General features: G+C 40.8%; 1 protein-coding gene, 1 long non-coding RNA gene and 1 pseudogene across 2 annotated transcripts; 1 reads left to right on the plus strand and 2 right to left on the minus strand.

Moving 5' to 3' along the window:
- Window positions 1-3685: 3685 nt before the first annotated feature.
- LOC131692906 (uncharacterized protein K02A2.6-like) lies at window positions 3686-8457 on the minus strand. Its single transcript, XM_058980332.1, has 2 exons — window positions 8288-8457; window positions 3686-8227 (listed from the first exon to the last, which is right to left on the minus strand). The coding sequence occupies exon 2, from the start codon at window positions 8216-8218 to the stop codon at window positions 5984-5986; it is 2235 nt and encodes a 744-aa protein (XP_058836315.1). The 5' UTR covers window positions 8219-8227; window positions 8288-8457; the 3' UTR covers window positions 3686-5983.
- A 94-nt stretch (window positions 8458-8551) lies between these two features.
- Window positions 8552-11068, minus strand: LOC131694218 (uncharacterized). The gene is made up of 3 exons (XR_009306446.1): window positions 9834-11068; window positions 8986-9054; window positions 8552-8928 (listed from the first exon to the last, which is right to left on the minus strand). It is a non-coding gene; the product is annotated as an uncharacterized LOC131694218 (long non-coding RNA).
- A 745-nt stretch (window positions 11069-11813) lies between these two features.
- On the plus strand, window positions 11814-13968 carry LOC131675970 (FACT complex subunit Ssrp1-like; annotated as a pseudogene).
- Window positions 13969-14008: the final 40 nt, after the last annotated feature.

A 14008-nucleotide genomic window follows, 5' to 3' on the forward strand; every position in this document is an offset into this window, starting at 1 on the left:
GAAACTATAATATTGTGGTTGTAAAATGAATACACATTTGATGCAGAAAAAATATGGGAATAGTTTGCAGAAGTTTATTTAGATACTTACTTGAAAATTTTCAAATAAAATCTAAAAAAACTGTTTGCGCCCATACATTTTACGCATTGGTTTCCACCAAGAAAAGTTGAAACTCTTTCTCTCACAACTCTCTGTTTCACTCGTTTTGACAGCAGATTCCCTGCTCATCGCTATCGGAATGTTTTCTTTTAGAATTTAAGCGCAAAAGTAACAACCGATTCGAAATCCGATTCATTCAGGATGGGTTGTTGCCTTCGGTTGGAATTCCATCATAAATCAGCCCATACTCCAAGTCTCATTCCGAATGTAATTTACTGGGATGAGGATATTTTATGGTACGGACATCTATGTGTCGTCATAAAGAAGCTCTAGTTTCATGTATATTGCCGCAAGATGTTTAAAATATGGAAAAGCACACCCTATCATATAACGTAAGCAGAAACGACATAAACTACTCAATTGGAAACCGTTAGATTCATAAAAAGCTCTGTTAGTTCCATAAAAAGCAGCTCTACAATTAATTTTTTCACTGTTTCGTAAACAACAGATAACCTAGCAGGAAAAATAAAAACACGTAGCAAAGAAAAGCAAAGCATCCTCGATGATCAACGCGTTTTCTGTTTGACATTTCGAGGGACCGTCTAGTACTACCTGAGTTAGTACCTCTTGAGCCACGGAAAACTCGCGAGTCCGCCGTCTCAATTAGTCTCTGGTTTTGTTAAATGTAGGGCTAGTTTTTCTGTAGGGTTTTGACGTCTTACACGCAACGCAAACAATATTGCATGCAACGCAAAAACATTGCACGCAACGCAAAATACATTATGAATTTTTATTTTGATGGAAATAAATGCATTTAATTTCGCTGATTTTTAAAAATGCATCACAAGTGATCTGCCCCTAGCACTACACCATTCTAATTTGTCTCGATTGAGATTCAACGTCCCAGTTCAACCGCTGGAAAATTAGCCAGAATTCCGACAGTTTTTTTCAGAACTCTGGCTCAAGTGACATAACTGGCATAACATTGGGCAGGGATGTCCTTAATTTTCTCTCAGTCCATTTGGTAACCCTATTTAAAACGGCGTTTTCTTTTTCTCTTTAGTGCGTCAGGATCGGGTTTAATGAGAATTTGATGATTTTTTGTACCATCAATTATAAAAATAATGATAACTTTACTAATGATGCCAAGTCTCTAATTATTTTTAGTAAAATTAATTCTCCATAATTACTTCTTGGAGGCCTATTCACAAAAATTATTGTACTAGAAGATGCGCTGTATTCTGTTGTAAAACTTTTTCCAAAATACAAAGCCTTCAAAATTGGCTATTTCGAAATTATGTGATCTAAAACGTAAAGATCAGTTTTTCAACATTCACCCACCTTTCTGCATTTTTCTTCACTCTAAGGTATCTAACATGGGAATGAGACTTTATATACAAACTCTGAATACTCTAATCAACTCGGCATACAAATATACGCTATAACTTGCCACTAACTCGACATATTTGTTTAATTTTCAACTCCACTAGGTGTTTATTAATATACTAAATAATTTAAAAAAATCGTCAAATGCTCATAAAAACCGATTCTGATGTAGTAGAGACAAGAAGAAAACGCTATTTTTCATCATTTTCCTCGTATTTTACGAAAAACAAAATGCGGACTAAGCACACTGAAATTGTTTTGCTTTGCGGAACAGTGTTATTTTTTATGAATAGCATAAAATATCAAAAGGTTATCTAGCAAAAACTTAAATAACTCATACCCCTCTAGCCGTAACTATACACTTTCTTCAGCAAAAATACGCCCCTATATTTGGCTCAACTATTTGAAGTGTTTTCTATACTTTTAAACTAAGTTTAAAACACACTTTTTACTAAGTTAAAAAGGCTCTGTCGCTCTTATAATCCACAATTTGTACAAAACTAATTAACCAAACTTCTCCATTTGGATCTCCAGAAAAATAAAAAAATGCTGAAAAAATCTAAGACAATTCAGGAGCACTTCAACAAGCATGAATTTGAAATTTTACCCAAAATCGGCCCATTTTTCAAAAAATCAAAATTCGCCACCAGTAGGGAGGGTTTTAACAAATTCACTCCGAAGAAGAAAGTGGTCCTGATACCCTAACCTTTCATTTAAGAAGTGAGCCCGATGACTTTTTTTAACATGATGTCATTTTGGAAACCCTAATATGCATGACTGACGGTCATGGTGTTGAGCGGCTGACCCTGAAATCTATGCCAGAACCGTATTCGTTCGTTTAGTCCGAGTGATATTGCGTAACTCGGGGAACAGGCAAGTGCGACGATTGAGTCGTCATGGGCTTCAATTTTGTACATACAGGCACCTAAAAATAACCAATCAATTTAATTATGTAGATTTAGGCCATACCGTAAATTTGGCTGACATACCCCGTATCAAGTCCCACACACATAGCACACCATCCTGGCAACCAGATGCACCCATCTCAGCCTGCCACTGGTCTATGAAAATACATGTGATAGGACCGCAATGGCCATTTAGGGTGAACTGCAATAGGTGGCTATCGAGCCGGAACACTTTAACAGTGTGGCCCTGGCTGCCAGTAATGACTGTACCGCAGGTCACCGGTGACCCTGCTGGTCAAACTCCAGGATACATCGAAGCTTCTCCTGGGATGCGTGATGTTGAGCTAGCAACGCTGTGGACGAATTTGAGCCGGCGGATTGCTGAAATAAACTAATGCTTCTTGCCGAACCGGTGCGTACGTGGCCTAAAAGGAATAAGAATTAAGGCACTTGATGACATACTCATTACAGACTGAAAATTAAATGACTTAGAATATACAGTATTTTAAAAGAACAAGTAAAATCTGTCTGCGCCCTAGGTGAGCTTAAAAAATTGCTTGAAACATAGAACTTACTTCGCCCATATGCAGACGTAAATCCCCAATCGATCTGATAACCTTACGTGTACGTCTCCAGTCTCAAGAAATCGATTCGTTCACTCAACCGTGCGACTATCACTTTGTCACCGGCGAGATTTATGTTAGTTACCCCATTGTTGTGGGTTTTTTCGGCTTCATATATATATATCCTGCAATGAAACGTCCGTCAATAGTTGTAATATAAAACAAATGACTACAAACAATTTACCGTAAAGTTACCAGTCGTTCCCTCCCAGAACTCTAACCGCCCATCTGCACACCCAATCTCTGAGATTATCAAAAAAGTCCAGATACCAGATCGGCGAAGTCTGGTAACATTTCTTCCGCGCTGAACTTCCTCCTCCAGTTGGCTGAGAACATTCGCCAGCGCTCATCTGCTCCCGGGGTGGGATGAAGCCGTATGATTGGACTTACTCTCCACCGCTGCTACATCATAGCCCTTGGTCGAATTATTCCACCAAAACCGAATTCGCAGATCCGCACACAACCTTTTGGGCATACACGATTATCATTTGTGAAATGTTTCTCCTACTGGACGGTAAAATGAAACCATTCCGGGTTAATATTTTCCTGCATCTCATTCTGATGATTGTGCCTGGTGAAGTTAAACTGTAGTTTTTTCTTCAGTTTGAAAGCAAAACTGGTCGGCGAACTCTCTGGAAACGGGAGACAGCTGATGTTTTTGGATTCCTTGGCAGGATGAAATACACATCAGATAGGTAGAGAAAACAGACAAAACAAAAAAAGATGTCATCGATGTTTGCAGAGCACTTTTCACTTTAGAGCAGCGTTGTCAGATGGTTTTGTATAATAGGTTTGTTCTAGTACACAGAAGTTGCTCCGGAGCAAAGAGAAGCAAAAAATACTTGCTTTTTACTCCGGTTTGCTAACGGAAGAAGAAAAAAGAGAAGAGAACATAGGAACGATTTTCTCTCTGTTTTCTCCGGAGTACTTCCACTTTCTACTGGTACTGGAACAAATCAAACATAGGTATAGTTCTAAATAAAAAATAGGTATTTATCGGTGTGAAGATGTATGCTAACTGTGGAACTCACGAAATAATACCACTTGTTTGATAGAGGATTATACTTTTATTTTCTTCGGTGACTACCTTTACTCTCTAGTATACTACAATGAATACCGTTGCTGTCGTTCTCAGGCTCCTCAAGGGATCCCCCACTCGCCTTCGCTATCCAAGGGGTTAGTCGTTCGCATTACCTTCCGCATCGTCAAGGGGTAGCTCGATGGTGCTACCACATCTTCCTTTTTGTCGCAGACGCGAAGTGTCAGCATCCAATACGTAATCTGCGTAGCGTTGAGGGCGACGAGTGTTTCGCCGTGATCTGGTACTTACGTCCTCTTGGTTGGTAAGCAGTGAATCCTCCGAATTATCCAATTCATGCTCACGATCTTCGATATGTTCCTGTTGTTCCTCCGAAATGTCAACTGGAATTCTCTTCAGATGAGCTGAGTTGCGTACGTAGACTTTGTTATTTTCTTTATTCTTCACTGTAACGCGCCCACCGGATTTATCCAAAACCAAATGTTCTACTGGGTCGAATGTAGGAGTAAGTTTGTTACTTGGAAGCAAATTCTGCAGTAACACCGTGTCTCCCGTTTGAATATTCGATTGAATGGCTCTTCGAACTTTGTCTCCCTGTATCTTTCCTTTTTGTTTTGCGATTAGGTCCCGGTCAAAAACTTCATCATTTCTGGGTATTGCTTCTACGTCTTGAAGAAATGGAAGTTTCGATCTGATGGTCCGACCAAAACACATTTCTGTGGGTGTTTTTCCAGTAACCGTGTGTGGAGTGGTGTTGTACATCATGAGATATTCATTTAAATCAGATTTTCAATCTCGTTTCAAAGCTTGACTTATCTGTAGGCGTTTCAAAACAGAGCGATTCTGCCTTTCGACAAGGCCGTTTTCTTGCGGCCAATATGGCGTAGTGTTATTCAGATGGATTGCACGTGTCGTACAGTACGTTTCAAATTCTGCACTAATGAATTGACGAGCATTGTCGAGCGTGATTGTCACTGGGTAACCTAATCTTGTAAAGATACGATCCAAACGACTTATTGTATCCCTCGCAGTAATTCTGGTCATTACCTCGATTTCCTTATACCGGCTGAAGTAGTCGATGATAACCAACAAATACTCGCCGGTTGGTAACGGTCCGAGAAAATCCAAAGCGACATCTATCCATGGTTTAGTCGGGAGAGTACGTCGCTGCATCGGTTCAGGGTGCGATGGCAGACCCACGAGCCTGCATCCTTCACAGGTTGCAACAATTTTGGTAACATCTCTGTCCATTCCTGGCCACCATGCCCTATCACGTAGTCGTCTCTTCATGACTGATTCCCCCGGGTGTCCTTCATGTGCCAGAGTCAGCATGCGAGGCCGGAGTTTCATTGGTATTATCAACTTGTTACCTCTAACCAAAATATCACCTACCATGCCCAATTCTCCTCGAAAAACTTCAAAGGGTTTCGCTTCTGGCTTGTCCCATTTCCCTGATCGGACGCATTCTCGAACGATATTCAGCTCTGAATCGTTTAATGACACCGTCTCGATTTCGCTAGTATCAACGGCTACTGATTCTAAAATAGCAAGAACCAAAAATTTGCTATCTTTATCGAAGTCAGCATTATCACTGGACGTTGTTAATCTTGAAAATGGATCGGCGATATTGGTGCTACCTTTTCGGAATTTCACCACAAACTTGAACGATTGTAAACGAAGGACCCAGCGTTCGATCCTGGCACATGGCTTCGAGGTGGAGGAGAAAATGGTTTCCAAAGGCTTATGATCCGTTTCTAATTCAAACTGCCGTCCAAGTAAATATACGGAGAATCTCTCGACTGCCCACACAAGAGCCAAAACTTCTTTCTCCGTTTGGCAGTATCTTTTCTCAGTAGCACTGAGACATTTGCTGGCATAACCCACCACTCGAGGAGTCTCGTTGCCTTCAACAAACTGCAACAGAACAGCACCTAATGCGACCGGCAACGCATCGGCAATCGTGTTCGTAAAGTATTGTCAAAATACTGCAAGCTTCCGATTTTACAAATCATCGACTTGATTCGCTCGAATGCAGCGTCATGCTTCACATTCCAGTCAAAATGAACACCCTTCTTTGTGAGTTCTCGAAGCGGATCAGTAACGGTACCGAGATCATGAAGAAATCGACCTACATACGTAACAAGCCCAAGAAAACTTCGTAGTTCTTCGACGTTCGTGGGAGCTCTAAAAGATTTCAGTACTTCTGTTTTCTCCTCCGCTGGACGAATGCCATCCGCTGAAAGATGATGTCCCAAAAATGTGACCTGGGTAACCTTGTAAACACATTTACTCTGGTTTAGTAAAACTCCTCGTAACTTCAGTGTGTTTAGTACCTTTGCTAACGAATCATCGTGCTCTTGTTCCGTTTCACCGAATATAAGAATATCGTCGATATAGTTAATCACGTTTTCACATTCTGCCAGTATTTGCTCCAGGATTTTTTGGAACATTTCCGGAGCGCAAGAAATGCCAAACATGAGCCTTTTATATCTGAAGACTCCCTTGTGTGTGATGAACGTAGTAATATTCCTACAGGATTCCTCCAACTCAATTTGGTGAAAAGCTTCCTTCACATCCAAACGGCTGAAATACTTTACCTTTTTCAACCGCGGGGGGAAATCATCAAATGTAGGCATGAGGTGATTTTCGCGCTGAATTGCCTCATTCGCGCGTCGCATGTCGACGCACAACCGTAGGTCACCATTGTCTTTCACAATCGCTACTAACGGGGGTACCCATTGGCTATATTCATGAACCGGTTCTATTATGTCAGCTGTTAATAACATATTCAATTTTTCTTCGATACGATGTAATAAAGCGAGTGGAGGCCGACGTGCGTGTTGTGCCACAGATGGCACAGTTTTATCAATCGGTATGCATAACTTTACTCCTTTCACTTTCGGGAAAGGCCTCTCATCCTTGATCGTACGAACCGTCAAATGAGTACTAGGAAGACCGATTATTAGGACACCCAGTGCTATCGCAGTTTCTCTTCCCAGAATCGACTGCGAGCCTTCCGCCACAACGAAAAACGTTGCCTCTTCTTCGAGCTGTTTACCTGCATCATCAACGCAGATGATGGCTTCAAAAACTTTTACGACCTTAAGAGGACTGGAATTCTTTCCGTATGGTCGAAAGATTAACTCACAATCGTTTCTGTCGTTTTTGATCTTCAGACCCTGCACCGTCAGAGATCGAAAAGTTTGTTCGTCGATTATGTTTTTGAACGACCCTGAATCTATCATCATTTGAGTTAATACACCTCCGATTCTAACCCACAAGAGTTCATCGTGGTCGCCAATGTTGTAAATAAAACTTGTGTGTTGTTCTTCTTGGTTCCTCTCAAGCTCAATAGCATTAATACGACGTCGCTTAGAATCTACAATGGGCTTGAGATTATGACGCTTCAATCCTCCGAGGGATGCTTTACAACGCTTCGCAAAGTGGCCCACTCTGCCACATTTATCGCATATTTTATTTTTAGCTGGGCATATACGGTCATTCGCGAAATGGCCTTTCCATCCACAGCGAGAACATTCTGTGGATGTTGGTTTCGATGACATCTGAAGTTTATTTACATTTGCAGACATCTGCGGTTCTGCATTCATTTGACGCGCTTGAAATTTCACCGATGAGTATGAGTTGACGACTTTTGTTAATTCGGTTAAATTCAAATTTACCTTCTGCAATAGTTTTGCCTTCAGGTCAGATGGTGCGAGAAGGATCACCTTATCAATGACGCTAATTTCTACACTTTCATCCTTCGTATTCCCAAAATTACACTTGGTTGCTTGTTCCGTTGCTCTCAAAAGAAACTTTTTTAGTGACTCGTCTGTATTTGGCTTCAGTGTCCAAAAAATATGACGTTCGAACGTTTCATGATGACGAGGTGCAAAGTACTCATCAAGTTTTTTTATAGCTACTTCGAATGGTTTCACACCAGTCACGCTGTCTTCCTCGACATCAGCTCCAGGTAACGAACTAAAAACTTCCTGGACTTCGGGTCCGGATTTTGCTAGGAAAATATACTTAAGCTTCGTCTGATCTTTTTCTTCGTTCGCTAAGGCTATGTATTGAAAATTCCTTTTATATTTAAACCACTCATCACGGACTTGTGATGTAAGTAGCGATTTGAAGCAGAAAGGTTGTAGGTTCCATTTATCCATTTTAACGATCTATAAGTGCATTTTATGCATTAGAAACAAATTCATTACTTTATGAATATTTATACCCACTAGTATTCAACTCCCGATTTTATCGTGCACACCGAAATCTATCGCCAGTCTTGCAGACCACCACAGCTATGCTGTGTTCGTTCTTCTGTTTTTTCCCGGTCTCGTAGACCACAACAGCTATGCTGTTTCTTTTTCCCGGTCTCTGAGACCACCACAGCTGTGCTGCGTTCCGAATTATCGCTCGTGTACGGTCTCAAGAACCACCACAGCTATGCCGTGTTCAGGCTTCCAGATTGAAGCGTTCGTCGATATTCTACCTATCGGAATAATTTTTTTTTATTTGCCACATAACCTCAAATAACGCCATGTGCTGGCATTGTGAATAATTAAATTTAAAACAAATATATTTCTCACCTTCTAGATGTAAACATAAAAATAAACTCTCTGGCTTCTCTAGCCTCGTCGCCAGTTTGTGGAACTCACGAAATAATACCACTTGTTTGATAGAGGATTATACTTTTATTTTCTTCGATGACTACCTTTACTCTCTAGTATACTATAATGAATACCGTTGCTGTCGTTCTCAGGCTCCTCAAGGGATCCCCCACTCGCCTTCGCTATCCAAGGGGTTAGTCGTTCGCATTACCTTCCGCATCGTCAAGGGGTAGGTCGATGGTGCTACCACACTAACCAAAAGTTACCTGCAAATTATTGGTTTTAAATTATAGATCATTCTAATGTTATGTAATCAAACCTACCGAGCTCAATCGATTTCAGAATCGGTTGTTGAGCTTCATTTGAAGTTTTGATAGTAACCTGGCAGATTGCTGAATCAATTTCCGGATGATTTGATGTGGAAAGGTGAAGACATTTAAAAAAAAGGCCCATACGTAATATTAATTGATCTTATTATATGAAAAATCGTTATTTTTTGGTAAGAAAAAAGAAATCGTTATTTTTTTGTAAGAAAAAAGAAATCGGTATTTTTAGTAACTTTATTGGTATTGAAATTAAAAATCGGTTAAAATATCGATAAATCGGTATATTCTGCAACACTGTTTTGGGGTTCATCTACGTCAAAACAATGTTTTTGACAAATTGGAATGAGCTCTTGGAGTTCATATCCAGTAAACGGAACGTCGAATAGCCAGATTAAAATAGATGCCGGCGAGCGGTAGGCTACTGGACCTTTGTTATAGGCTACCCGCCGTAACTTTATTTCATATTCCCCACTCGAAGCTCATCCAAATGGTGAAAAAGTATGGAGAATAGAGGTAAAATAGGACAGGGGAATACAGAGTAAAATGGGCAGTTCGAAGAAGTTTTGATTTTTTCAATAGTTAGAGACACCAAATTAACGTGACAGTATTCAGAATTGATCCAGCGATGAAAACGGAAGCTGTTCTGCATATAAAATTTTTTGACGAGAAAGCTCTTTTGCAGTTTCGTGTTGGGTGTTTCCCATGTACTATTAGTACATTAGGCGTAATTAGATCTTTTGCGTACGGTCGATTCGATAACCGCACTCCTGTCACGGTCGCCAATGTGAACTTCGAGCTGGCGCAGAGAATCACCCAACACGGAACTGGTTTATTACTCAACTTACCTCGAGAACGATCTGGCTCCAAATGTGAGGCGATTGACTATCCATTCTATCACGCAACTGAGTCAGTGCCTACTTTGATATATCACTCCTTACAAAAACTTATACACAAACCCTTCGCTATCTTGAACAAAAGGCATATCAAATATTAGAAGTTTTCAGGAAAAATACACAAGCAAATTGATAATCATAGACTATTCCTGGACCCTTTCGGAAGCATCCGGGACATCCAAGAACCGATTCCGAGATATTTCCTGGAACGGATTTCCGGAAACAGTAAGCTTTATCTATGAAATAATTGAAAAAAAAAACATACCTGTCATGCGGCGCATCAAATTACATCGCCGTGATGATGTATGAACAATGTAATCTTGTTTTAGCTCATCTTGACATACGAGGATACTTTAGGATTGCATCCGGATATTCCCGGAATCCGGTTCTTCGGAACAAACATTTTTGGTAAATATGCCTGTCATGCGGCACATCAAATTACATCAGTTTGATGATGTATGAACTATGCGATCATGTTGTATGTCATCCGGCCACAAGGGGACACTTTACGACCGGTTCTGGATGTTCCGGAATCCGGTTCTTCGAGCCAAATTTTTTTGGTGAATATGCCTGTCATGCGGTACATCAGATTACATCAGTTTGATGATCTATGAACATTGCGATCACGTTGTTTGTCATCCAGCCACAAGAGTACCAAACATTTTTGGTGAATATGCCTTCGGACCAAACATTTTTGGTGAATATGCCTGTCATGCGGCACATCAAATTACATAAGTTTGATGATCTATGGACATTGGGATCACGTCGTATGTAATCCGGCCACAAGGGGACACTTTTCAACCGGTTCCGGATGTTCCGGACTCCGGTTCTTCGGACCAAACATTTTTGGTAAATATGTCTGTCATACGGCACATCAAATTATATCAGTTTGATCATCTATGAACATTGCGATCACGTTTTGTGTCATCCGGCCACAAGGGGACACTTTTCGACCGGTTCCGCAATTTCCGAAATCCGGTTCCTCGGACCAAACATTTTTGGTGAATATGCCTGTCATGCGGCACATCAAATTACATCAGTTTGATGATGTATGAACTTCGCGATCATGTTGTATGTTATCCGGCCACAAGGGGACACTTTTTAACCGGTTCCGGATGTTCTGGAATCCGGTTCTTCAGACCAAAAAAAGAGATGTGAGATTTAAGAAAAAGACATTAAAACATATATCGTCTGTTGCAACTGCGTATTGCAGTTGCAACAGACGATATATGTTTTAATGTCTTTTTGCAAGAAGCACGATACAATATATAACTTGCATTCAATGTGATCACTTGTTGTAACCAGTAGTACTAGCAAAAAACTTTTTTTAAGTAATCAGTTCACCAACTTTCGTTACTAACTACAAGAAAAATTAGTGTGTTTTTGAAATAATAAAACCAAATTATTATCCCGCATATCAAGCTGATGTTGTTTGATGTACCGCATATCCAACATATTTACCAAAAATGTTTTATCCGCTGAACCGGATTCTGGAATAACCGGAACCGGTCGAATAGTATCCTCGTGTGCCCAGATGATTCATTCAATTCATTTGATTTATTTGATTTATTTGATTTATTTGATTCATTTGATCTAATTTGATTCATTTGATCTAATTTGATTGATGTATTTTATTAATTTGATTTATATTAATCATTGTACTCATTTAAAGAATTTGAAGACCTATTGTTTTGCATTTTTTGCTTTATTTTTTATTTTGTTCGTTTTATTGATTTTATATAAATTATTTAGTTTATTCGAAGTTTTATTCGTGCAGGACTAGAAACTGCAAACTTATGAACGAGTTCTTCAAACTAATGAATGATCCAACAGTGATATGTGTAAGAAATATCTCATCCCAGTGCTAGGTGGATTAGGTTGGTTTTTGAAAAAATTATTGAATTTAATACCAACGACACGACCTGAAACTTCATGAAATCTTTTGAAGAGAAAGTGTGCGAGTAATTTACCGCCAGTTACCAGTTCATTGAGTCGCCCCTCGATACGACCAAAAAATATTTTTTTCAGCAACACTTTTTGTTTATTTTATTTTCTTTACAGGTAGCGTTCTTTCGTTCGATGTGGAAGGAAAGACAAGCTTTGAAATCCCGCTGAATCGTTTCCCAGTGTAATGCCGGAAAGAACGAAGTTACAGTCGAATTTCACCGGAACGATGAAGCTCCGGTGAATTTGATGGAAATGCGGTTCCACATTCCAACAGCGGAATCGGCTGAAATTGACCCTGTCGAAGCATTCCAGGAGCAGGTGATGAGACAGGCTTCCGTAATTTCTGCGTCTGGTGACGCCGGTGACGCAATTGCTATATTCCGAGAGATACATTGCCTGACACCGCGCGGTCGCTACGACATTAAAGTATTCCAGAGCTTTTTCCAGCTGCACGGTAAGACGTATGATTTTAAGATTCCGACGTCGTCGGTGCTGCGGTTGTTCCTGCTGCCGCATAAGGACAACCGGCAAATGTTTTTCGTCATTTCGTTGGATCCGCCGACAAAGCAGGGTCAAACTCGTTACCACTTTCTGGTGACGCTATTCCAGATGGACGAGGAAACAAACATCGAATTACCCTTCACCGAGGAGGAATTGAAGGAAAAGTATGAGGATAAACTTACTAAAGAGCTCGCTGGACCGGTGTACGAAGTACTCGGAAAGATTATGAAAGTCATCATAAACCGAAAGCTGACCGGACCGGGAACTTTTATTGGGTGAGCTTTGCTTTATTTGAATCCCAATCCCTAACGGCTTAAGTCGGGCTAATTTAATTTAAATATATTTTGCCTCGTTTTCAGTCATTCGGGAACTCCTGCAATTGGATGTTCTTTCAAGGCAGCTGCAGGTTATCTCTACCCACTGGAACGAGGATTCATCTACGTCCACAAGCCACCGGTTCACATTCGTTTCGAGGAAATCACATCGGTGAACTTTGCTCGCAGTGGTGGCTCCACTCGAAGTTTTGATTTTGAAATCGAGCTAAAAGCAGGCAACATCTACACGTTCAGCAGTATCGAGAAGGAAGAGTACGGGAAACTGTTCGATTTCATCTCGTCCAAGAAATTGCACGTGAAGAACATTGGAAAGGATGGCAAAAGCAACTACAAGGAGGACTTTGCCGATTCGGATAATGAGGCTGAACCGGATGCCTATCTGGCGAGGGTAAAGGCCGAAGCAAAGGAGCGAGATGATGACGATGATGATTCGGAAGAATCGACCGATGAGGACTTCAACCCGAACCAGGCAGAATCGGATGTGGCGGACGAGTTTGATTCAAATGTGGAATCTATCTCCGATGACGACTCGGATGATGCTGGTAGCGACCGACTACGGCCTTTATGATGTGGTTGAACGCAAGTCGGGAGAAGATAAAGAAGGACAATCCGGGAATCTCCGTCACCGAAATTGCCAAAAAGGGTGGTGAGATGTGGAAGGATTTGAAGGACAAGCATGAATGGGAACAGAAAGCAGCCAAGGCAAAGGAGGAGTATGCAGAAGCATTGAAAGCCTACAAGGAAGCAGGAGGCGATGGTGGCGGCGGAGCAAGCGAAGATGATGGTGGAAAAGCGACCAAGAAGCGCAAGAAGGAAGCAAGTTCCCCCAAGAAACCTGCTTCGGCTACGGCAATGAAGGGAAGCGGCTTCAAGAGTAAGGAGTACATCTCCGGCGATGACTCCAGTAGCAGCGGTGACGATGACAATAAAATAAACATAAAACCCGCAAACAAATTCCATTAGCCATACTTATGAAATACATAATCGTCTAATGGAATCAATATTGTGCAGGTTCATAAGTCCTGACTTAAGAAATTCTTAAGCCATTTTTCATCAGTGTAGTGTAACTGTGCTCGAAATGTTTTATTTGATTATTTTTATTCAACAGAAATCTGAAAAATCCGACTCGGAACCTGAATCAGAAGCGTCGGCAAGTGAATCCGCCGAGGAAGAGGAGGAAGCGGATGAAGCAAGCAGCGACTAAAGTAAACTATCGGGAGCGAAAAATGGATTCTCTTTGACCTAAATATTCTCACGTTTGCACAGTTGGATAATACATAAGTGCGTAATAGACACCAAGACAATTCAATGTAAAAGCGCAGTTTTATTTACGTTTCCGCACTT

The sequence above is a fragment of the Topomyia yanbarensis genome, chromosome 1 (genome assembly GCF_030247195.1).
Source record: "Topomyia yanbarensis strain Yona2022 chromosome 1, ASM3024719v1, whole genome shotgun sequence".
In the NCBI taxonomy this organism is placed as follows: Eukaryota; Metazoa; Arthropoda; class Insecta; order Diptera; family Culicidae; genus Topomyia; species Topomyia yanbarensis.